The following is a 23142-nucleotide window of genomic DNA, read 5'->3' as shown; positions in this document are numbered from 1 at the left end:
ACTTACGGGCACAAAATCAACAAGGGGAATCCTTGGATACAATACAGTAAATAAGCAAATTCCCTTTCTTCTTCATAGGTGACCATTCCCATCTGAAAAAGGATTCTGAGAGTGGTGATGGAAGCACGCACACGCGCTCACACACGGAGGCACAGTGACTCAATCATTACATAACAATAAGACAGACGCTGAACCCATCTTGATTACATTCGGAACACAATGCTCAAGGCTTGTCATTTTCCGTCATTCCAGTTCAGAACATTTAACGTGCATTCTTAATTGAATAAGCATGCCACGTTATCTATATCTGGTGAATTCAAGACTGCTCAAATGTTCAAAGTTTCAACACCAACAAAGGGAGCCATAGAAAATCTTGCCGGTCACATACAACTCATGATTCACTCATCAAACTTCAGTCGACTAGCGCTGACTCGGACAACAAAGCAGCAAAGTCAAATGCATGTATTTTTTGACATGATGATAAGGATTTCATGGGGCAGAATAATGGACAGCGACGCCATCTAGCGGGCAATCATGATAATAGAACTTTTATTGGACCCTGTTCCATCGTCCCCAAATAGACGCTTGGCTCAGTGATGGCAAATATGGTATCATCTTTCATACAGCTCTCATTAGATGAATGAAACCGTTTTAAAGCGTACATTTTTTGACATGAAAAAAAAAATCACTGTTTTGCATTTTTCTGATGCACACATACTCTGCAAAATAATTTACTTTTTCTGCAGCTTTTGTTTGAGTTGAGATAGTTGCTCCGCATTGACGTTGCAGCCGCCACACACTATTACCAGCAGCGGGCGCAAGAGAGCCGGTAGACGACCTAAAATGGGAGTGAACACAAGCGAGTAGGTACAATAGCGAAAGGCTCTTGGGAAAGTCAAGACCGAACTAACCTTCAGCCTGTAATCGGTGCACAACTCCACCGTAGACTGCTGCCAGTGTCGCGCCACATGCCATTTCCACCAGGACGCGCTCGTCATCTAACAAATGTCCACGCGGGCACGACAACAAAAAGTTGACCTTCTCTGTGGTGTGCTTGAACAAAATGACGGACGGACAGCTCTTGAAAAGAGAAACTCACCCAGGAATGTCTCCATGGCATGAAGAGCCTGCTGGTCAGTCACCACTTCAGAAATGACAGTGACCTCTTGGCTCTGACTGTATTCGAAGGCTTTTGTACAAACTCTCTTTGCGCCGAGACTTTTAGCTTGACTGGGGTGGAGAGAGAGAGAGAGAGACGGGGACAAGTCAACGAGGCTGGCTACAATGAGTTGAGCTGAAGCAAAAAGCTACTGATAGCATGTGGATGCTCAGAGATACGGGAGCAATGACAAAAGGTCATTTCCATGAAGTTTGTGTTCTTTCCATCAAGACCTGGTGATGTCATCCAAGGTAACGATCCTTCCGGCCTTAAGCGAAGCGTTCAAACAATCCGCGCCGAGCGTTTCCATGGCGATGATGGGCACGTCCAGCCAGCCTACATCCTTCAGGCCCTGGACCACCCCACAGAGGAGCCCCCCTCCGCCCACTGATAGCAGCACCGCTCCAGGCTTGACATTCGGACCCAACGCGGCTGCAGCCTCTGCCATCAGACTAGAATGGCCCTTCCTTCAGGCAGGGGGAAGGAGATGGATTGAAAGATTTAGAGCAGCAACTCAAGTGCTGAAGAAGCGATGACTACCTACCATATCAACGGATGGTCAAACGGAGACACGTAAGAGAAGCCCTCCGTTTCCACTAGTCGGAGAGCCTCGGCGTTTGCGTCGTCCCAAACCTGCGTACAGTGGCTTTTCCTTTTCATCGTACCATTGACTAGATTGCAACCTATTGAGGTCCAAATAGTCAAGAGTTTGACCTTGCCCACAATCTTGACAAGAGCACCTTGATCCTCCAGTCTCCGGACAACAAAATGAGGCGTTGACGAGGGAATTACCACGGTGGCCGGCACACCCATCTTTCGGGTGGCGTAGGCGGCCGCCATTCCGGCATTTCCACCTGAAAGAAGAACTGGTGTGACACAACTATGGTACCGGTATTGAAAATATGACGAGGCTCTCGAAAACCTGAGGAGCAGACAAATCCTTTGGACTGTGACTTGAGCTGCAGGGGGTAAGCAAGATGAGAGGGAAATTCACAAATAGATGGAAGGAAGGAAGGAAGGAAGGAAGGAAGGAAGGAAGGAAGGATGTGTATATATATAGATATAGATATAGATATACCTGTTGGCACAAGTACCCAATGCCACGAATCTTGAAAGAACCAGAGGGCTGGCAATTCTCCATTTTCAGATACACCGTGGTTCCCGCATGTTTGGACATTGCAGCACTCTCAAGCAAGGGCGTGTTGATGTGGAAATGTTCAGCCATGATGCCACAGCTTGCACTGCACTGCACTGCACTGCACTCAAAAGTGAAAACATTCACTTCACTGGTTCTTTTCTCGCAAACAAGATATTTTAGCCAACGTCCTGTTTAGGCTCCTCTGAGGGAGGATTGCGTCATCACACGGCTGGCTGCCAATGTTGGCAGCAGGCCAGCCAGGCTGTGCACTTCGACACAACTGCTCTCTCTTTAAGTGTTCAAACACTGTGGATATATGAACACAGTTCCCTAGTTAAGATGATGTATTGAATATCTAGTGGTTTTTGTCATCTGTCCAAAACGACTTTGAAAAGAGATTTTACTGAGGCTACGAAAAAAAGTTCTCAAGCCTTATGCCAGGGGGTGCTAGTGATCCCGGGAGGCTTCGTGCGCCTGCCTGCCTACCTGTAGAATAAGACATCTCCAGTTCACATTTGCAGAGCAATTGAGGAGCAGATGTCCACTGATTAGGTTTTACGGTCGAAGCAGCAGGTCGTCAGTAAAGGAAAACCAACTACGGAGTTGAAAGGTTTGATTCGGAGAACGGAGTGCTACGCGTACGCGCGATCGAAAACACATTTTTCATTTCATGTGCTTTATTGAGTGTTGCTGATGTGAGGTTTTAATTCAAGTAGTTTAAATTAAATAACCACAGCAGCAACAGTTTTGGGACACGGTTAGTTGCCGGACAAATTTTACCGGGGGGGCGTCAGTGCCTCCCCAGTCATCAACCTCACCGCACGTCACTTGTATTCTTATATTGTGAATGTGCAATTATTACAATAATATTCGAAATAAGGAATGGCCGTTTTGAATTATTTTTTGGTTAACCCTAATTAAAAAGAAAAAAAAGCAGAATCACCCCCCCCCCCCCCTCCCCCCCAAAAAACGACCTAAAAAAAATATAAATAAACCTATCAACCCAAATTCAATCGGACGCAATGTAGAGATAGCCACCAGGGGGTGCCCGAGAGTGACCAGACGGCGTGGGGGCCATTTTGGTAAAATCATGGTACTTTGTAGGCTGGTTTGCCTTCCCTGGGGCCTTGCGGTGTATGAAGCACAGGGAAGTGGAAGGAATTCAATCCAGCATCTCCTTAGGTCGTGCGTTGTAATGGGACGAAGGAGATTGCTCAAGAAGATTGGTCTATACTTTTGTGGGCTCTTGTGCCCTGAGTGGCTTGACCTGGATACCTAGCGGTGTTAACAAAGGGTCAAGCCTCGCTCATGCCAAAGCATGCAGGGTATGGTGGTCCAAAGCGGAAGGACCTTAATCGAGGCTTAGTCTTCTATGAGGGTTAGCCTCGCTCATGCACAGGTGAGTTCCCTCTAGGTACTTTGTAGGCTTGTTTGCCTTCCCTGGAGCCTAGCCAAGTGGAAGGAATGAATCCAACATCTGCTCAGGTCGTGCGTTGTCACGGGACAAAGAAGATTGCTCAAGAAGTAAGAAGCTTTTTTTGTAGGTACAACTGAGAGGAGAGCACTGGGGAGGCACTGCTTAGTCAGGGCTGGCTCCAGTGCTCTCGGACCCTGATCGGAGGAGAAAGGCAGCGGTTCACCGCGGCTGGTTCTCACTCTGACCGGGGTGGATCGATCCCCAGCTCTTCTGCCCTGAGTGGCTTGACCTGGATACCTAGCGGTGTTAACGAAGGGTCAATGCGACTCAGGGGGTAAGTATGCGGCCCCCCTGGGTTCCGACTCTAGGAACAATGCACGCAGGGTGTGGTGGTCCGGAGCGGAAGGACCTTAATCGAGGCTCAGTCTTCTATGAGGGTTAGCCTCGCTCAGGCAACAGCACATTGCACCACACACGTTAACTTTGGACTCTAAATGGCGGATTGGAACGCTCTTGAAATTCTTACCCCTAATATTCACATCCCCTAGTCCGGCTTAGGTGACTAGGCCGAGGATGCACCGGGACCTAGGCGATGTAGAGTAGCTTTTCTTTTTCAGCCATTCCCTCAACAACTACTGCAATACAGGTGAGTTCCCTCTCGGTACTTTGTTGGCTGGTTTGCCTTCCCTGGGGCCTTGCGGTGTATGAAGCACAGGGAAGTGGAAGGAATTCAATCCAGCATCTCCTTAGGTCGTGCGTTGTAATGGGACAAAGGAGATTGCTCAAGAAGATAGGTGCATACTTTTGTGGGCTCTTGTGCCCTGAGTGGCTTGACCTGGATACCTAGCGGTGTTAACAAAGGGTCAAGCCTCGCTCATGCCAAAGCATGCAGGGTATGGTGGTCCAAAGCGGAAGGACCTTAATCGAGGCTTAGTCTTCTATGAGGGTTAGCCTCGCTCATGCACAGGTGAGTTCCCTCTAGGTACTTTGTAGGCTTGTTTGCCTTCCCTGGAGCCTAGCCAAGTGGAAGGAATGAATCCAACATCTGCTCAGGTCGTGCGTTGTCATGGGACAAAGAAGATTGCTCAAGAAGTAAGAAGCTTTTTTTGTAGGTACAACTGAGAGGAGAGCACTGGGGAGGCACTGCTTGGTCAGGGCTGGCTCCAGTGCTCTCGGACCCTGATCGGAGGAGAAAGGCAGCGGTTCACCGCGGCTGGTTCTCACTCTGACCGGGGTGGATCGATCCCCAGCTCTTCTGCCCTGAGTGGCTTGACCTGGATACCTAGCGGTGTTAACGAAGGGTCAATGCGACTCAGGGGGTAAGTATGCGGCCCCCCTGAGTTCCGACTCTAGGAACAATGCACGCAGGGTGTGGTGGTCCGGAGCGGAAGGACCTTAATCGAGGCTCAGTCTTCTATGAGGGTTAGCCTCGCTCAGGCAACAGCACATTGCACCACACACGTTAACTTTGGACTCTAAATGGCGGATTGGAACGCTCTTGAAATTCTTACCCCTAATATTCACATCCCCTAGTCCGGCTTAGGTGACTAGGCCGAGGATGCACCGGGACCTAGGCGATGTAGAGTAGCTTTTCTTTTTCAGCCATTCCCTCAACAACTACTGCAATACAGGTGAGTTCCCTCTAGGTACTTTGTTGGCAGGTTTAACTTCCCTGGAGCCTCGCGATGTATGAAGCAAAGTTGGAGGAATGGATCCAGCATCTCCTTAGGTTGTGCGTTGTCACGGGACAAAGAAGATTGCTCAAGAAGAAAGAAGCTTTTTTTGTAGGTACAACTGAGAGGAGAGCACTGGGGAGGCACTGCTTAGTCAGGGCTGGCTCCAGTGCTCTCGGACCCTGATCGGAGGAGAAAGGCAGCGGTTCACCGCGGCTGGTTCTCACTCTGACCGGGGTGGATCGATCCCCAGCTCTTCTGCCCTGAGTGGCTTGACCTGGATACCTAGCGGTGTTAACGAAGGGTCAATGCGACTCAGGGGGTAAGTATGCGGCCCCCCTGGGTTCCGACTCTAGGAACAATGCACGCAGGGTGTGGTGGTCCGGAGCGGAAGGACCTTAATCGAGGCTCAGTCTTCTATGAGGGTTAGCCTCGCTCAGGCAACAGCACATTGCACCACACACGTTAACTTTGGACTCTAAATGGCGGATTGGAACGCTCTTGAAATTCTTACCCCTAATATTCACATCCCCTAGTCCGGCTTAGGTGACTAGGCCGAGGATGCACCGGGACCTAGGCGATGTAGAGTAGCTTTTCTTTTTCAGCCATTCCCTCAACAACTACTGCAATACAGGTGAGTTCCCTCTCGGTACTTTGTTGGCTGGTTTGCCTTCCCTGGGGCCTTGCGGTGTATGAAGCACAGGGAAGTGGAAGGAATTCAATCCAGCATCTCCTTAGGTCGTGCATTGTAATGGGACAAAGGAGATTGCTCAAGAAGATAGGTGCATACTTTTGTGGGCTCTTGTGCCCTGAGTGGCTTGACCTGGATACCTAGCGGTGTTAACAAAGGGTCAAGCCTCGCTCATGCTAAAGCATGCAGGGTGTGGTGGTCCAGGGCAGAAGGACCTTAATCGAGACTCAGTCTACTATGAGGGTAAGCCTCGCTCATGCACAGGTGAGTTCCCTCTAGGTACTTTGTAGCCTGGTTTGCCTTCCCTGGAGCCTAGCGATGCACGACCCACAGCGAAGTGGAAGGAATGAATCCAACATCTCCTTAGGTCGTGCGTTGTCACGGGACAAAGAAGATTGCTCAAGAAGAAAGAAGCTTTTTTTGTAGGTACAACTGAGAGGAGAGCACTGGGGAGGCACTGCTTAGTCAGGGCTGGCTCCAGTGCTCTCGGACCCTGATCGGAGGAGAAAGGCAGCGGTTCACCGCGGCTGGTTCTCACTCTGACCGGGGTGGATCGATCCCCAGCTCTTCTGCCCTGAGTGGCTTGACCTGGATACCTAGCGGTGTTAACGAAGGGTCAATGCGACTCAGGGGGTAAGTATGCGGCCCCCCTGGGTTCCGACTCTAGGAACAATGCACGCAGGGTGTGGTGGTCCGGAGCGGAAGGACCTTAATCGAGGCTCAGTCTTCTATGAGGGTTAGCCTCGCTCAGGCAACAGCACATTGCACCACACACGTTAACTTTGGACTCTAAATGGCGGATTGGAACGCTCTTGAAATTCTTACCCCTAATATTCACATCCCCTAGTCCGGCTTAGGTGACTAGGCCGAGGATGCACCGGGACCTAGGCGATGTAGAGTAGCTTTTCTTTTTCAGCCATTCCCTCAACAACTACTGCAATACAGGTGAGTTCCCTCTAGGTACTTTGTTGGCAGGTTTAACTTCCCTGGAGCCTCGCGATGTATGAAGCAAAGTTGGAGGAATGGATCCAGCATCTCCTTAGGTTGTGCGTTGTCACGGGACAAAGAAGATTGCTCAAGAAGAAAGATGCTTTTTTTGTAGGTACAACTGAGAGGAGAGCACTGGGGAGGCACTGCTTGGTCAGGGCTGGCTCCAGTGCTCTCGGACCCTGATCGGAGGAGAAAGGCAGCGGTTCACCGCGGCTGGTTCTCACTCTGATCGGCGTGGATTGATCCCCAGCTCTTCTGCCCTGAGTGGCTTGACCTGGATACCTAGCGGTGTTAACGAAGGGTCAAAGCGACTCGGGGGGTAAGTATGCGGCAGGGACGTGCGGTCAGAGGAGGGAAGGGAGGCTTGCTACGCCTCCTCAGTCATGTCACTGATCTGACTTGCCCTGTTTTTCTTTTATTTATGGCATCCGTTATGGTGCTTTGATCGCTTTGCAGACAGACCGACACTTGACAGTCGACAACTGTTAGGGTTGTCTCGATCGTATGATTCTGTTGGAGTGTAGACTAGAATTATTAACTTTGCTTATACCTTTTACCTTTCCTTGACTCTGAAAAGTTTACTCATTCAGTTGTTGAAACTTTCCAAATGGTGTGGAAACATTCTTGCTTAGTTAGTCATCTAAAATGCTCCACTAGTTTCTGTCTCCACGACCTTGGTAAACAATGAGCTGGGACCCTCCGCACTGATTAACCAGTTACTGAGGTGACCACCAAACATGTCCAATGTCACCCCCACCCTGCTTTTTCTCAATAAATACTCTCTTGCAAGAATCCAAAGTCGGACTTGGCTCGAATATCGCGACCGACCTCTCCATTTGCAAGCGTTCAAAAGGCAAAGTGTCTCAACAACAACAACTTGAGCAATTCAAAAGCTAAACGTCATTGCAGCAGCCAGGTCGGAAACCTGGCGACTTACCACAGTCTTGTCTGTAGGACAAAATCTGCAAAGATCTTTGGCTCTGCAAGAGCACCGCACAGAATGGGCTTTCTTCTTTTTTAGTTTAGCGACCGATTACTTCATTGTCTTTGGTGCATCCTGACACCTAGAGGATAGGAGTGTGTGTGTAAGAACCTGGCAGCTCTGTATCAAATAAGTAAATAAATACATCAATAATTGAACCAATCAGCCTTGCGTTGTTTTTTGTCAACAGTCACATAGCGCACTACAGATTGTTTCAGATTGTGCACGTTTTATTTCTTTGTATCATACGCAACAAGGAACGGTTCCGTGTGAAATTCTAAATGTACATCGAGTGGCAACAGTTTGTGAGCGATACATTCTTGACACAAGCGTAATGTTTTGATTTTTCTCATTGACTTTAGAGTGTTCCTTTTAACCTGTTTTCCCAAAATACATCTGGATGAGATTCTAAAAGCTGCTTAGTACTCTTTTGGTATTATGTGGTGGAATTTGGAGTTTTACAGAAAGGGGATCCGTTTGTTGCCTCCACCCTATCCGAATGCATCCTAATCCTCTTCAAAGCACATTCTTCTTTTCTTTCAGTTGCTCATCTCATCAGCGGTATTTGCAAAGTTCAGGGGCGGATTCATGCAGCTCTACAGGATTGCCGGTTGATATTGCCCAGCTATCCTTTTGCAAACTAGCATTGCTTGGAAGTCATTTTCCAACTGCCTCGACTGCAAGCTCAGAACCGACGTCTCGCTTTCATTCGAGTCGAGCAAATATTTGCATTCACCTTGCATTCTCAATCAGCACATCCAACTCAAAGGTTAGATCTGAAAAATAACAGAAGCCACCTGGGTCTTTATATTTCGGAGAAAAGCATACAAAAATAGTCATTTTCAACGCTCTAAAAATGTTCAGCTCAAGACACCAACGTGGAAATCCAATCTGAATGGCCCACGAGCTGTTTGTTTTTTTAGCTCCTATTTAGCTTACTATTCGGTTGAATTTGCAACATCTGTCGTGTTTGTCGGAAGAGCAACTTGCTTCTCCCACACCTCCATCGGCGGCAGAGGCTGCTTCCGTCCTTTCTTTGCTCTCGGATTCAGGCCAGGGAGCGTTGTCTGGGTTTGATCCGTGGATATAACTAGAGACAAAAAGAGAGCGCCGCCACTGTGAAAGAAAGAATTCAGATCCATCTTCAAATAAAGAGCGCCGCTCGGCGTGGTACCCCAAGCAGGTTCCTGGGAACGTATCCCTCGCCGTGGCCGAGTCGAGCCCACCACCACTCTGTCTCGGTGTCGTCGCGCCGTCGCAGTACGGTCAGGGCGTCGCCCTCGCTGAAGGTCAGTTCGTCGGGCCGCTGGGCCGTGTAGTCCCACAGCGCGTACACCGAGCCTTTGTTCATCACACCCAACTTCTCCTGTACACCTGACACGGAGATATTGATGGGGATTCTGGGAGTGATCTTCTGCTCAAAAAGCAATTTTGCGTTTCAGAACTTACCGTAAAGGAACTGCGAACACTGCGTGTAACCTTCCTCCATTTCTTCACATTTCTCTGCTGCCGTTTCCACATCACTGATTGTCTGGGCAAAAATGGCTGCCCCTGATTCCACCAGCATTTTACACAGGTGGACGCTGTTACACGAAGCGGCACAGTGCAGAGGCGTCCTGACGAGAAAGAAAAGAGAAAATCAATGTCGGTGCTGTCAGTACTACGTACACAGATGCCGTCTTTGTCCATCGCCCGCTGTGAATACGTACATCGCTGTAGATGGCAAATGCTACCAACAAACGTACGAGTGAGTGAAGGCACTGACCATCCATCACTGTCCGCTGCATTAACATTGACTCCAAAGTCCAGCAGGAACTTGACAATGTGGTGGTGGCCAGCGCACACAGCGTTGTGAAGAGGAGTAATGCCTTCATCGTTTGGCAGACTGGGATTTTCCACCTGCAAGACAGCTTTTTAGCTCCAGACTCAATCTCTCCATGAAATGATTTGTCCCCGTAGTAAGTGGGCCTTTGACCTCGTAGATAATTCTCTGCACCAGATCAAACTCTCCTTCTAAGGACGCATCGAGCAGCAGAGCCAGGGGGTTGAACTTGACTCTCAGCCCGTGGCCCGTGCGCTCCGATGAAGGCTTTTTCAAATTGGTTCGCTTCACCTGAGTGAGGACAAAGCCACACGAGTGGTCAAATACCACAGCAGTGGTGGCCATAAGCGCGTGCGCGCGTGCGACGAAGAGACTAAAGTTGGACGTTGTAATCTGACACACTATATGTTAAGAGAATCGAAATAGAAAAATACGTATATGGTGTGATGCATTTTGACCTTGGGCTTTGAAGGCGGGGCAGGCGGTGAGGGCGAAGGGGAGGCGCGACTCGTCACGCCCCGACTCGTCACGCCGTGGGCCCGACATGAACCGCTTTTATCGTTATTGTTCTGATCTTCCGATTTATCGGACGTCGAGGCAAGGTGGCTTTGTGGAGACGGAGAGCCATTCTTGCGCTCCTCTCCCACGCTGGCCGTCTCAGTGGCGGCGGCGGGCGATAAGCGCCGGCAGTCCAAGTTCAGGTTTTGAACTTCTGCGTCCGCTGACGACAAGCCGGCATGCTTTTCACCTGCTTCCACATTCCCCTTGGCTGAGTGGATCATGTCCATGTCGCTCAGCAGACAGTCGGGCTGGTAGAAAGTACTGGCTAAAATAGAGAGGGTTGACCAGTTCACCATGGAGTATTATTGTGATGACAGTCACTGACATCCTACCTGAGACCCCTTCCATGCCGCCTGCCAAAGTGTTAAACCTGCGCATCAAAACGACCAAGGTTCAAGGTACAGATGAGGCCTGTCAAACAGAACCGAGTTCAGCACAAACCTCTGATACAGTAGCTTTTGAATGTTTGGTCCTTGCGGGCCCTCAGGCTCCGTAATGGAACTTCGTTTTTTCAGAGGGCGCGGAGCATTGCTGAGACGACGGCGGAGGACTTCCAGATCAGCGTCATTTTGGTAGCGCAGTTGAGAGTGGGCTGGAGACACAAAGGAAACGCAAGCGTTGCTTCAAAACCATTCCAGCCAATCTCCTGAGATTCAAACACACAGCCGTATCACAGAGTCTATGCCACAAGAAGGAGTGCTCAGTGGGGCGCAACCTACCAACTGGAGTGAGCTTCGTCGGACTGAGAGGACGGGGAATGTTGTCCACGCTGGGAGGAGGGAGGATTGGTCCATCGCCGCCGGGCTCTCCTCCTCCAACTTCCTTGTCTTCTGTCTTTATTTCTGTGTGGAGAAAAGGAAGAGGGGACGGAGACGCCGAGGAGGTGGGCAGGATGGGTTTCCCGTAGACTGCGGGGCACAAAGGAAACCATGATCAGGCCCCCGGTCTCCACGGTCTGGAGTTGGCTCACTCTTGGTTACCCGCTTTAACCGTGGCGCTCCTGTTGCTGAGCGAGCCGTAATTCTTGGCCTGAGGCTGCTGAAGGTACATGCTGTAGATGGAGCTGCTGTTCATGGTGGCGGGGCCCTTTCGAGGAGACTGCGGTCTGGACGCGTGCTCGGGTACGTAAGGACGTACGGCAGCCGCCGGAGGGGGATCCGTTCGCTCGCTCTGAGATGCCAAGGGCGACGAAGGCTGCGAGCCTAATAGGAAGGCGTGAGAAAGGAAAAAAAAACAAAAAAAAAAAAACATGAAAACGTCTTACCTTGGTTTGAATTTGGAAGGACGGCAATGCGTTGTTGGATTTGCTGGGAGGAGGAGGAGGAGGTTGAAGAAGATGAGGCGGCGTCTGCAGCGCTGGGTCGAGGCCATCCCAATGTGCCGGGAGCCGATCGAGGCAGGGAGCTGGTGGAACGGTGATTCCCTGCTGTCTGCTGCTGCTGGTGGTGGTGGTGGTGGCTGCAGCTGGGGTAGGTGCCGTAACCGCAAGGGAGATGCTGACCAAAACCAAAACAATCCCATATCCAATCACAGCTGTGCGGACGGACCTTGTTTTTGAGCGACAAAGCATCTTCGTTTCAAAGTCGACGCTTCACTTGATTGATTGGGAAAATTGCCGTTTGAGCAGCATTCATGCTAGTGAAGTCAAAGGTCACCCAGATTGATTGTGTGGGACTCGAGACAATGTCAAGGCTGCAAAATGTACCTGTTCTGCACTGTTGCTCCTCCAATTTTTACCAATGGTAGGCCATGATGCTTCATTGGCTGCGTGGCATCAAAGACAACAACAACAGCAGCAGCTTAGTGAACAAGTCAATGCTCGGCATGCCCCAAAATAGACAAGCGATTGAAAATGTATAACTATAGAAGTGTGAGAAAGTGAAGGGAAAGGCGTGGGTTTACAAGTTATGTAGGATGCTAGTGTCGTATGCTGGAATTAAAACAACAACCAGAAAAAAACAAGTGCACTTCCAGGTCACCTCTCATCCAGCCATATACAAATGTGTAAAAGATGAAAATATAGTCTATTTGAAGCCACCGTTTCGGACTGGCGCAGACTCGTACTCGTGAGATCAGTCGCACGCAAAACGTGCCGAGTGCCACTCCACTGCACTCGCTATCTGACGTGGAGAGGAAAGCGGCGACAACAGGAAGCAAAGAGTCAGCTCTTCACAGGCTGGAAACTTGGCTAGGTGCCTGCCTAGGAGTCCAGATTACTAGCCTGCCTGGGAGTCCAGATTAGAGTGAAGCACTCACCCCGCAGCACATGATGTCCCGATGCATCCTCGCTAGCCAGCCACTTACAAGTATAAAAGGGCAGTTTTTGTGCTGTATAGTACATATCTAAAGTGACTCTTCACTTGACCAAAAAACAAACGCGCATCTGCAGGCATTATTAGGGCCTGTGCGTGCAGGAGCTTAGAATGTATGCGGCGGCACGCCAGCTTGCTCGACTTCATTCATTCATTTTGTAGCCAGGCCTGCCTGCCTGGCTGCCTGCCTGCCTGCATCCTGCGGTTGCATTTGTGCATACATTCTTGATGGTCAGTCTATGAGTAGGGCAGAAGACAGGCTGTGATTTAAATGGAGAGAAAAGTGAGGCACTGGAAAGAGTGCAACAGAAAGACTCACTGTTGTTCTTCTCGTCCCCCTCGGGAGACCCGGGGCCCTCACGTAAGTCATTTGGCTGTGACAGGACCGTGTCTAAATCCGACACTTTCCAATGGCTGGGAGGCTTCCTGATGCCACTCTTGTTCTCGTCTGCCTTCGCCGCGCCGCGCCACGGTTGGTCACGACCGCGAGCACAACGCACGAGCCACGGGACAGCCGTCATGGAAACACGAGCCACGGCGAGAGTCACGGCCAATACGAGCGCGGTGACGATAACAATAACCAGGGATAAGGTGGCCGCAGACGGTAATGCCAAGGAGGAAAAGGAAAACAGACAAAAGGGACATGCAACAGACAGAAAAAAAGAGACAGACAGTTAGAGAGAAGCAAATCTTGTGCCCTTCTCAGAGAGATTGGCCAATCATTGCCACCCACCCGATAGGGAGCGCGCGTGACTGACTTGTGACCATTTGGGGGAGGCGTCAGCTAACGGCTCGCAGCCCGCCTCAGCCGGAGCTTGGATGTAAGGGCACACGGCGGCCACTCGGCCCGACGCGCCGCCGCCGCCGCCACTTGCCGGAGTGGAACTTTGAGGAGAAGGAGGGACTCCGCCATTCATACGGCTCAACTGCGAAGACGGAAAGTAGAACGTCAAGCGGGAGAAGACTCGTTCGTATCGAGGGGGAAAGCGTCAGGCGTAAGGTTACTTCGGCTCTCTTCTTCTGCAGTCGCTCCCTCAGCTCTCCGATACGTCGATCCATCACGGTCACCTGAGCGTTTCTCTTGTTCAGCACCTCCTTGTTGTGCGCGAGCTTGCTACTCTGCTCCAGGTTGTGACGGTTGCGAGCCTGGCGCAGGGCCACCGCAAACGTGTTGTGCACAAGTGTGCGTTTTGAAAAGCGTCATTTGCTTTTACCTGCAGCTCTTGGTAGATCTTCCTCAGTTCTAAGGCAGCAGGGCCAGAGAGCGGCGGCGGCGGCGGCGGCGGCGGCGCTTTCGTTCCGGCGGCTCTGTTGGGCGCCCCCTGCTGGGATGCAATGGAATGGAGCTGCAGGCGTCCATTCCTCAGATCCTCCAGCTGTTGGGTCAGCTGTTCAAAAATAGATTACAAATGATTCCTAGGGCGACGTGAAGTCGACTCCTTAATCCCCCCGAGATACCTGGTCAACCCGGGTCACGGCGGACTGCAGCTCAGCCTGCTTCTCCCGAAACAGACCGCTCACGTGCTCGATCTCTGCCGCTGCGCACAGGAGAGAGAGATCCATTGAGGTCGATGGCGAGAGTGTCAAGTATTGCGTGTCGAGGCGTACAGAGGTTCCCATTGATCAGTTTGCTGTAGTCCACTTGCCCTCTCATGGCTCGAATCTTCTTCAACTTGGCCTCCTGAGACTCCACTCGCTCCTTTAAGCGCCGCAGTTTCTCAGTTTCCGACTGAACGAGGAGAAGAGAAAAACAGATAAGCGCATCAGGTCAATATTTAGCTTGGGTATTGGGCATGCGAAAATGGCACGGCACGGCACCTGTGTCTGCCCCTGGTTGGACCGGCCTCCCTGTTGAAGATACCTCAGCCTTTGCTCCTAAAGCAGAGGAGAAGAAAATACGCCATTTGTACTCATTCTTTTCCTTTCCCTCCCGGAGGCTTTCTTTCCTGTCTTTCTGGAGTCAAGTCCCGAGTATCCCGGCAGCTGTGCTTTCCTAATGACTTCGTTTCCTTCCTACAAAAACATTTACCTACCGGTGAACTCAAGTCTGTTTTGGACACTTCTACCTGGGTAACATCCTCCCTCGCATGATCTTTGCCGCACAGACACATTGCGTACGCACCCAGCGGTTCGACTGCAACCATAAGTGACAGGCCATCCCTTCCGAGAATGACGTGTGAAAAAGTTACCTTGGCGACCAACATCTGTTGGTGAGCGTCCATCTGTTGCTGTTGTCTTGTGGCCATTTCCTGGAGCTCAGACAGGGTGAGTTCCACACGGGGAACCTACACAATAGGGACAGGAAAAGAACACACAATGGCATTCACATGTGCTCTTTTTTCAATTCTATACATAAGCAGGTAGACAGCCATCGGAACTACGACAGTAAACGACTCTGATTGGTGACGACGGGAAAGCGACCGTAAAAGTGACCCAAAATAGTGTGCGCACATGTTTGACTTGACATTTGAGGCTCATCCGCTTGCTACACAAATGTTATTACGTATGATGTTAGCAGCTGGTGGCCTTGGCAGGGTGACGGCGTTATGGGATTACGTTCAAAATACTGCCACAGATTGTATTTGGAAGATTGGAAGAGGGACAGTAGCAGCACCCCAAGTCTATGGGGAGGGAGACATTTGCCTCAAAATTAGTCACACAGGCACACATGTTTCTTTCTCCTCTCTCTCTCTCGCACTCTCTCACACACACACACACACACACACACACACACACACACACACACACACACACACACACACACACGTGATCTGGTCACCGTGCAACACAAAATATCAGTAGAGTGTGTTGCATTTCCCTTGAGGGATTATAATGGGTATAGTAAATAAATCAAACAATTAAATGCTATCAGCATTTCATTTCAACATTTGCAGATGAGATCCCCTCTAGAGATACACAAGTACAGAGAGAATCATGAATACAAGATATCCAGGAAGGAAGGTCCCAGCCCTGCCAGCCAGCCCTGCCAGCCAGCCAGCCAGCCATCCAGCCATCCACTTCCTCTTACTGTTTATGTTAACTCACAAACAAACGAACTGAGCACGCACATCAAATCCTCATCCAATGCAATGATGGCCAGTGGTGACAATGCAATGAAGAAAGAGGAAGGTTTGTACAATCAAATGATGCTTTGATTTCAGATGTTGTAGCCTGACTGACATTGTTGGAGGCAATTTGTTGATTGAACAGCATCAAACAAGATGGTGAAGCCTCACTTGCTCCTGATGCTGAGTCACAGGTTGAGAATTGATTCGTTGGGAACGTTTCTTTCAAACTTTTTATCCGGCGCCCCTTCTTTGAGACAATTATCCCAATTGTTTTTCGTTCAACTTTCCCAAATAAGGCAGCAATGATTCAAGTTTCAAATCACAACTAAAGCAGGAAAAATTCGGAAAGCTAGTACTTCTGAATAGGGTTTACAGATGGGTAGGCATAAGATAAGAAAAAATGTGCTTCGGTCTGCCTTGGTGTGGCTTCACTAAAGTGCTGACTCGGGTCATTTATAATGCACCAAAAATGCGGGGAACAAACACAATTTTAGTGGCACAGCATTGTCTAATCTGGAGATTTCCACTGCCTTTGCTGAAGATAAGATCAATTCTTCTAATTGCTACCGACGAATGAACGTGACATGCCGGCTTCATCCGGTTTGCCTAACCTTGCTCTTTCAACCTGCTCTGGATTTTAAATTTCAACTCTCCGTATCTCCGCCGTCGCGCAGCACTTTGAGGGCTCAGCGCTCATGCAATGGACACGATGCAGACGGTGCTGGCGACTGAAATGAACATGCAGTCTTTACCTGCAGGCTGTCCCATGTGATCCTGCAGGAGCGGACTTTGATTTTGCTGCATTGCCCTTCAAGAGTAAATTCCTGCACCAAATCCAGCTCATTCCACTCCATGGTCTCAGCAAGCCTTGGCGCTTTCTAATGGGAAAAGGACGCAGCAGGCTTGCAGGCAGGCAGGCTTGCAGGCAGGCAGGCCTGCAGGCAGGCAGGCAGGCAGGCAGGCAGGCAGGCAGCGTCAAAACAAAGCCATTCTTATCTCACAACTTTCTCTCCCGTCCCGCCACTGATGCGCTATCATGTTCAACACCTACTGTCTCTCTCTCTCTCTCTCGCTCGCTCGCTCCCTCCCTCCTTTGCGCGTCCCACACTCCCTCCCTCCTTCCTCCTTTCCCTCATAAAGTCACTGCTATTGGGAGCATCTCAGGTAGCAAGCAATAATTACTACAGTTAACATAAATATACTGTCTTTCTACTCATTATGTTCTTGAGTAGAATGTAAGCAAGCAGCTCTCTCTCTCTCTCTCCCCCTCCATGTGTGCATTCATTCATTCACCTCTGCTTCACTCAGTCCTGGTGCTGCTGCAGCTGGCTTTTTGCTGCAACCACATCACAAGTCTCAACTAGCCACCTGACCAACTACGCAGCGCACACACACACACACACACACACACACACACACACACACACACCCTCTAAGTGACCTCACAAATAGTCAATCGCTCACACTTTCTCACAGCACCATTGTCTTTCAATGTGTGTCATGACAAAGATGAGAAGGTTAGATAAGAATAGAATGTCGTCATATTGGCAGCTTGTCCAAGAATTTCTTTCGACCTGCCCAATAACACACCAGCTCATATGATTCACAAATACATGTTGGGAAAACATCTGCCTCCTGCTGCGTCCTATTTTGCCAATCACTGACTCGCGCGCACACACACAGATACACTTGTTGTGTGTGTGTGTTGCAGGACCTGGAAACCAAATCTGAAACAACAAATGAAATTGTTTCAACTTGTGCCAGGCCCCTACATTCCAAAACGGCATATTTTAATCCTCAGCGGGTATTACAGTTGATAGTATCCTTTGAAATACTTTGTTTGTATTGTAGTTGGTCATATGGTTCGATTCTATCATGAATTTGATTGTTGCCCGCCACGCACCATTACCGGTGGGACACTGAGATGGCTTCATTTTTCCCCATTTATCTAGACGGTGGCAATTCAACCTCCGAGTGGTTGGGCCTCCCTGAATTGAATTGAATTGAATTGTATTCAAGAGATGTCGAGGCTATCTGGATTTGTAAGAGTTGCAAAAATCTTCCAGCGCTTGATATATCCACTTTGCCGACAGTATTGTTTTGAAGCATGGCTAGTGCTGCGGTGCTAAAAACACAAATAGTGGCAAGATACTGCTATATACTGTACAGCATAGCCTATGCTTCTTATTTTGTGCCCATGAGTATAAAAGTCTGTATTATCATGAGATGTCGTTACAATCAGGAATCGAATAAAAAGCATATATATATATATATATATATATATATATACGTGTGCACGCCACTTACCCCCCCCACCCTTCCAAAGTGCAGCCGCACCTTCAATTCTTTTGGTCTTTGCAGCAGATGTCAAAGTCCCACCATGGAGAAAGCCACACAAGACAATAGTGGAGGATGAGGAGGAGCTGTTTGGCTGGCTAGCAATCCTCTTAGTCCGGTTATGTCATGCCACCAAGCTAATCCCACCTTCACTGACTGGCCAGCGCGCACCATGACTGACTCGCAGACAGACAGACAGACAGAGCGAGCGAGCGAGCGAGCAACGGCGCTTTACACAAAGGTGGTCAATAGCAACATGGCCACAAAAGACCAAAATAGCTGCTACTTTGACAAAAGGAATGACAACCAATTTTGCCACATATTTGTTTGTGTCCGTCCTCTATCTACTCGTAAACACTGTACGTGTCGGTGTGGCGCACGTCTTACACTGGTGTTATTGCCCTCTGAAGCTTCCATGGTCCAAGTTGTCTCCAAAGGCTGCTGACTTCCTGCAGAAAAAAGCAGAAGCATTTTGCCAATTGGTCACCCGTCCGTCCGTCCGTCCGTCCATTCATCTTCTGCGCTCAAGGCACCCACCGTCCTTGGCCATTTTCAAACAAGCAATGATACATTCTGGATGATATCAACAAAAGTCATCGATATTTCTTCTCCCATTTTCCGTTGCACCACGCATGTTATATAATTCAAATCATCTTATCGGGCTAATTACTGAGCGTGCCGCTGACCTCGCCTCGACACTTTTTTCCTCGAGACAGAGACGAATTCAAATGATAACGAGCATACGGATCGAGTACCTGGGTCAAAAGAAGACCAGAACAGAATACAAGCAAAGCGGTGGACATGGATCAAAAACATGACAGTGGCAATGTTTGTGTGCCGTACCTTGTGGCGAGGAGGGACAGTGTCGCAGGTAGAAGCTGACCTCTGGCCTCCTTGCCCCCCACTGCTGAAGGAGGTCCAGGAGTAACAATTGCTGAGGGAGAACTCGTTCTGACACCAGAAACAAGGAGGGGGAAGAATGTTCTCGTTCAATCAGATTCCATTCGCTGGCTGTGCATAACAGCTATCTCTATGTGTCACTGCCATTGAAATCGTTCCCATTCAAGCGCTGGCTCTGGTCAACTGGTGACATCATCTATTCCAGTCTGCCTCGAGCAGCTGTTTGACACACATACAGTACATATGTGCGACATAGTCGGACTGATCCACGTCCAATAGTTGAGATTGGGACGAATGAATTGGAGCTGGAAGCGCTCTATTAGTGCGGCCAACAACAAATATGTCAGCCGTGACTTTGACATCATTCATTGTTTCCATATACGGTCAACCTTCAAAAAAAAAAAAAAAAAAACGGAATAGTATTGGAAGCTTTTCTGTCTGTAGCCTGACCGTTCAGTCACACGTGCGTCATGTGGGATGGGATTGAATGAATGGAGGCCACAGTGGTGGTACCCAGTGTCTGCATGGGATGGATGGATGGATGGATGGATGGGTGGATGGATGGATGGGTGGGTGGATGGATGGGTGGATGGATGGATGGATGGGTGGACTGCACAGCACTGCACTGCACTGCACTGCACCGCACTGCACTGCACCGGATTGGGCCGCTTAGTTTGACAAGGCATCAAATGAGGTTATGTTTTCATGGGCTTGGCTTGGCTTGTGCGTATCCCAGCGCCCACGCTATACTCACTCTACACATAGGATGTCCGGTGGTTGACCAAGACAATTGATTGGAAATGCTCCCATTGTAGTGCGAGTGCCGCGTGGCGTTATTCCCATTTTCCAAGGTGGCTATTTTTCCTGAATCACGACACGCTGGTATCGTCGTACAAATGGGACGACTCACCGTGTCCGTTCCATTTTTCAGCTAAGTGGCACTCTCCTTCGCCTGCCTCTTTGCAGTATTCCACCACATCTCCAACTCTGGTCGCAGGAGTAACCGGGACCTCGGTCAGCATCTGTTGCGCGTCGTTCAGGTACACTGTCAGGATCACCTTGGAGCGTACAAACCAGCGTGTTATTGCTCTTCCGCGGTCAGCTCCCTCTCAAGCATGAGACGTCTTTTGGGATGGGGCACTTTTGGACCATTCCTATTGATCTCATTGCTATTCATTCGAACGTCATTGGCCTTGTAAAAGCAGTCATGACAACAGTTGGCTATACAGTAATGACACACAGCCATCCATCCAGCCATCCATCCATCCATCCAGCCATCCACCCATCCATCCATCCATCCACCCATCCATCAGAGCCACACTGTTTTTTTGTCTTCATCACTCACATCCACTCTTACGTATCCCACAACACACGATTACACGCTAATCCCTCGTATCGTCCGCACCTATCCAGATCATGTGATCTGGTTGCATGCAGACAGACAGAGCAGGGATACATTCTCTAAATCTTGGATTAAATACACAAATGCACACACACACACAAATCCTGAAGGGGGAACATCATTCAGCTAACAGCCACATAAAGGATTTCATGTTCATATTTTCAACATTTTCCAAATGAAGTCATGATGCTGAAATGAAAACACCCAAAAAGGCATGTATTACTTACTACCAAGTCCATTATAATAAGATACACTCAACCTTGATGGGAGCTTACGGATGTCATTACTAAAAGTGGCCAACAATGTCATCTTCCTTATGCTATCTCAATTTTGTATTTCCTGTTCATTCGCTCAGCGCACACAAACACACGCACATGGACACACTACTAATAAATCTCCCATCCCAGATTTGTTGTTGCATGGATCTAGCAGATATTAACATCCCACAATCCTTTGCAGCTGTTGCTCGGAGACCCCTCGCTAAGCTTTGACTGCGCTGGCCGCGATGGCAACTAATCATTAGGTCTGTCATTTACTGTCCATTCCCAAGATGCTCAACGATGAGCAAATCAATCGGATCTTTGAACACACTGAAGGTGATGTGCTTCTCTGACATATGGACACAAGGATGGGCTGTCAAGTAGCCAAGAAGCACACATGACGCCTTCAACACGAGCTTTGACCTCATTGAGAGAGAGAGAAATCATTTTGAGTCACAACAACTATCCGTGCACAGTTGAGGCCAATGGATCTGAGCGTCGGCCACAACATGACTTGTCAACTGCAAAGGTGGAACATCTATCACAGTCTCTTTTTGTTGACACTTTGAGTGCTTAAAATAGCTGCCTTCCAAAAACAAGACAAAAATGCCGGCCATCTTTGGATCAAAACAGCAGCGCAAGAACAAAAGACGAGAAAGATAAGGTCAAAAGTGAGCGGACAACTTCTCTCTGTCTCTCTATTTCTCCCAGCAGTAAAACACATCCTTATATCTTCAGTGCATTGTTCCCTTGACATGAGCTACAAAGAGCTCTTGTGTGTGTGTGTGTGTGTGTGTGTCTGTGCGAGCATGCCTAAAGAAAAAGCACAACATATGGCTATCTATTGCATCACATGCAATAAACCCAATTGTACAGCATGAAGGATTATAATTCTAAAATCTCCTTTTAAGTCAACAAGAAATAACCTAAGTGGACCCTTTTGTTCCAGAGATATTGTAGTATACGAAGCACAACATAACCATGTTCAGGAGTCGGTGAACTAAAAAAAGTGAACTCGCCCTGTGATTTGCAGCAAGGCCTTGTCTCAACTGCCCGAGTTGCAACATTCCAAATGCGCTTTTCCTGCACGGAGTTGCGCCAGGCAGGGTAAAGTTACAAAAGCACCTGATCAACTCAATTCTTCAATTGATTGAGAATCAATCAGGATGGGCGTCATCAGTAATCACCCTCACAGTTCGAGCAAGACACACACACACTGCCACTAACTTAAAGGCCACGCTGAAAGTCAGGTGAAAATGCATGTACCACAATAGTTTCTTCAAATCGTCAGTACTAATAGTAGTGTATTTCAAGAACGAGTTATTCGAACAGATACAAATGGATTGGTTTTGTTTTTTTTCATTCTTGTCCATTCATTTCTAATCCTCCCAAACCAGACCAGCATTTCAATCAAACCCGGTCCCACAACTGTTTGAGATAAAAGTCCAGTTTGAGCTGGATGTATACAATTTGGGCTTCAAGGGAAATTCCCATTGTTATTGACCCAGTGTAATAATCAACCCGAATCGTCCCACGAATGAGAAACTCACCGGCAACATTCCTGTTCGTGTTCCTGCTGCTCACAGCCCAGCACACACAGGGCAGCAAAGCGCTCTCTTGCCCTGTTTGAAGAAGGAAGAGCCTTCTGCTCTGCTCTGCTCTGCTCCGCTCCGCTCTGCTTTGCTCTGCTCTGCTCTGCTTGCCCTGTTTGAAGAAGAGCCTTCTGCTCTGCTCTGCTCTGCTCTGCTCTGCTCATCCAAGCTGCTTTGTCCGACTGGGTCGCTCCGCTTTTCCCGGCTGACTTGTTTCTCGAGTGCAGCACACATCCAGATGCATGGAAAACCCAACTCCTGCTCCCTCCTTTCCTGTCAAGCCCTCCCCCCTCATTCGCTTCCTTCCTTCCTTCCTTCCTCCCTCCATCTTGATCGTTCCACCCAAGGAAAGCTTCCAATGGTCTTTCTAAAGGAGCTGTAGAGAATAAGAGCATTTTATTCAGTGCTCTTCCATTTCACTGCTGTCTCATTGTGGACGTACGTCATCGTCCCATCACGATTGGGTTACATGTTTGTGTTTACCAGTCTTCAAACCGTGCTCGGAATATCCATTTGATGGCGTCTTTTATTTTCCCGATCTATTTGAAGTCACAATCAAAGAGACCTTGGAGCATCAAATACGTATTCGGCACGATCAACATGATTCACTACGCGGTGCTTGTGCTTATCAATGAGATGTTGGCACCCTCTAGCGGACACAAAATCGGAGGACACCAATCAATGTTGCTGGAGAGAGGCGGAATTCTCAAATCGGATTTTTTCCCCCCATTTTAAAGTTTGTTTGAGCTTCTCTGGGATCGTTGTACACAATTAGTGTACCTATTTGTTTTGGTCGGTGAGTGTAAGCTACGTCATCGGTCCGTCACCAGTGGGCGGC

The 23142-nt window shown here is 49.0% G+C and overlaps 2 protein-coding genes across 12 annotated transcripts; both read right to left on the bottom strand.

Moving 5' to 3' along the window:
• Positions 1-522: 522 nt before the first annotated feature.
• sdsl (serine dehydratase-like) lies at positions 523-8078 on the bottom strand. Of its 5 annotated transcripts, XM_085931409.1 has the most exons (9): positions 8006-8072; positions 2238-2420; positions 2082-2118; positions 1874-2013; positions 1704-1792; positions 1393-1626; positions 1100-1230; positions 912-998; positions 523-838 (listed from the first exon to the last, which is right to left on the bottom strand). In XM_085931409.1, exons 2-9 carry the CDS (start codon positions 2382-2384, stop codon positions 732-734), a joined length of 972 nt encoding a protein of 323 aa, XP_085787535.1. In that variant the 5' UTR covers positions 2385-2420; positions 8006-8072; the 3' UTR covers positions 523-731. The 5 variants fall into 5 exon arrangements, with proteins under 5 accessions (XP_085787535.1, XP_085787532.1, XP_085787530.1 ...); XM_085931406.1 differs by having other exon boundaries at positions 1704-2013; positions 2238-2415; positions 8006-8078; XM_085931404.1 differs by having other exon boundaries at positions 1704-2013.
• Positions 8079-8241: 163 nt separating this feature from the next.
• Positions 8242-22560, bottom strand: LOC147044834 (apoptosis-stimulating of p53 protein 1-like). Of its 7 annotated transcripts, none has more exons than XR_015068299.1 (25): positions 22263-22559; positions 19961-20108; positions 18994-19101; positions 18538-18599; positions 14935-15030; positions 14564-14620; positions 14354-14474; positions 14204-14283; positions 13960-14133; positions 13751-13891; positions 13479-13671; positions 13065-13193; positions 12139-12197; positions 11698-11929; positions 11414-11635; positions 11153-11341; positions 10875-11025; positions 10766-10803; positions 10331-10698; positions 10026-10163; positions 9816-9949; positions 9500-9666; positions 9225-9424; positions 8990-9140; positions 8242-8847 (listed from the first exon to the last, which is right to left on the bottom strand). XR_015068299.1 is itself a non-coding variant. In XM_085931396.1 (25 exons), exons 1-24 carry the CDS (start codon positions 22269-22271, stop codon positions 9099-9101), a joined length of 3258 nt encoding a protein of 1085 aa, XP_085787522.1. In that variant the 5' UTR covers positions 22272-22560; the 3' UTR covers positions 8242-8826; positions 9052-9098. The 7 variants fall into 7 exon arrangements, 5 of the variants coding, with proteins under 5 accessions (XP_085787522.1, XP_085787521.1, XP_085787523.1 ...); XR_015068298.1 differs by having other exon boundaries at positions 8242-8826; XM_085931396.1 differs by having other exon boundaries at positions 8242-8826; positions 9052-9140; positions 22263-22560.
• Between the last annotated feature and the right edge of the window lie 582 nt (positions 22561-23142).

This window comes from Syngnathus leptorhynchus, chromosome 15 (assembly GCF_054491065.1).
Source record: "Syngnathus leptorhynchus isolate UIUO chromosome 15, UIUO_Slep, whole genome shotgun sequence".
NCBI lineage: Eukaryota > Metazoa > Chordata > Actinopteri > Syngnathiformes > Syngnathidae > Syngnathus > Syngnathus leptorhynchus.
Note: the sequence above shows the minus strand (reverse complement) of the source record. Positions and strands in the feature narration are given on the sequence as shown.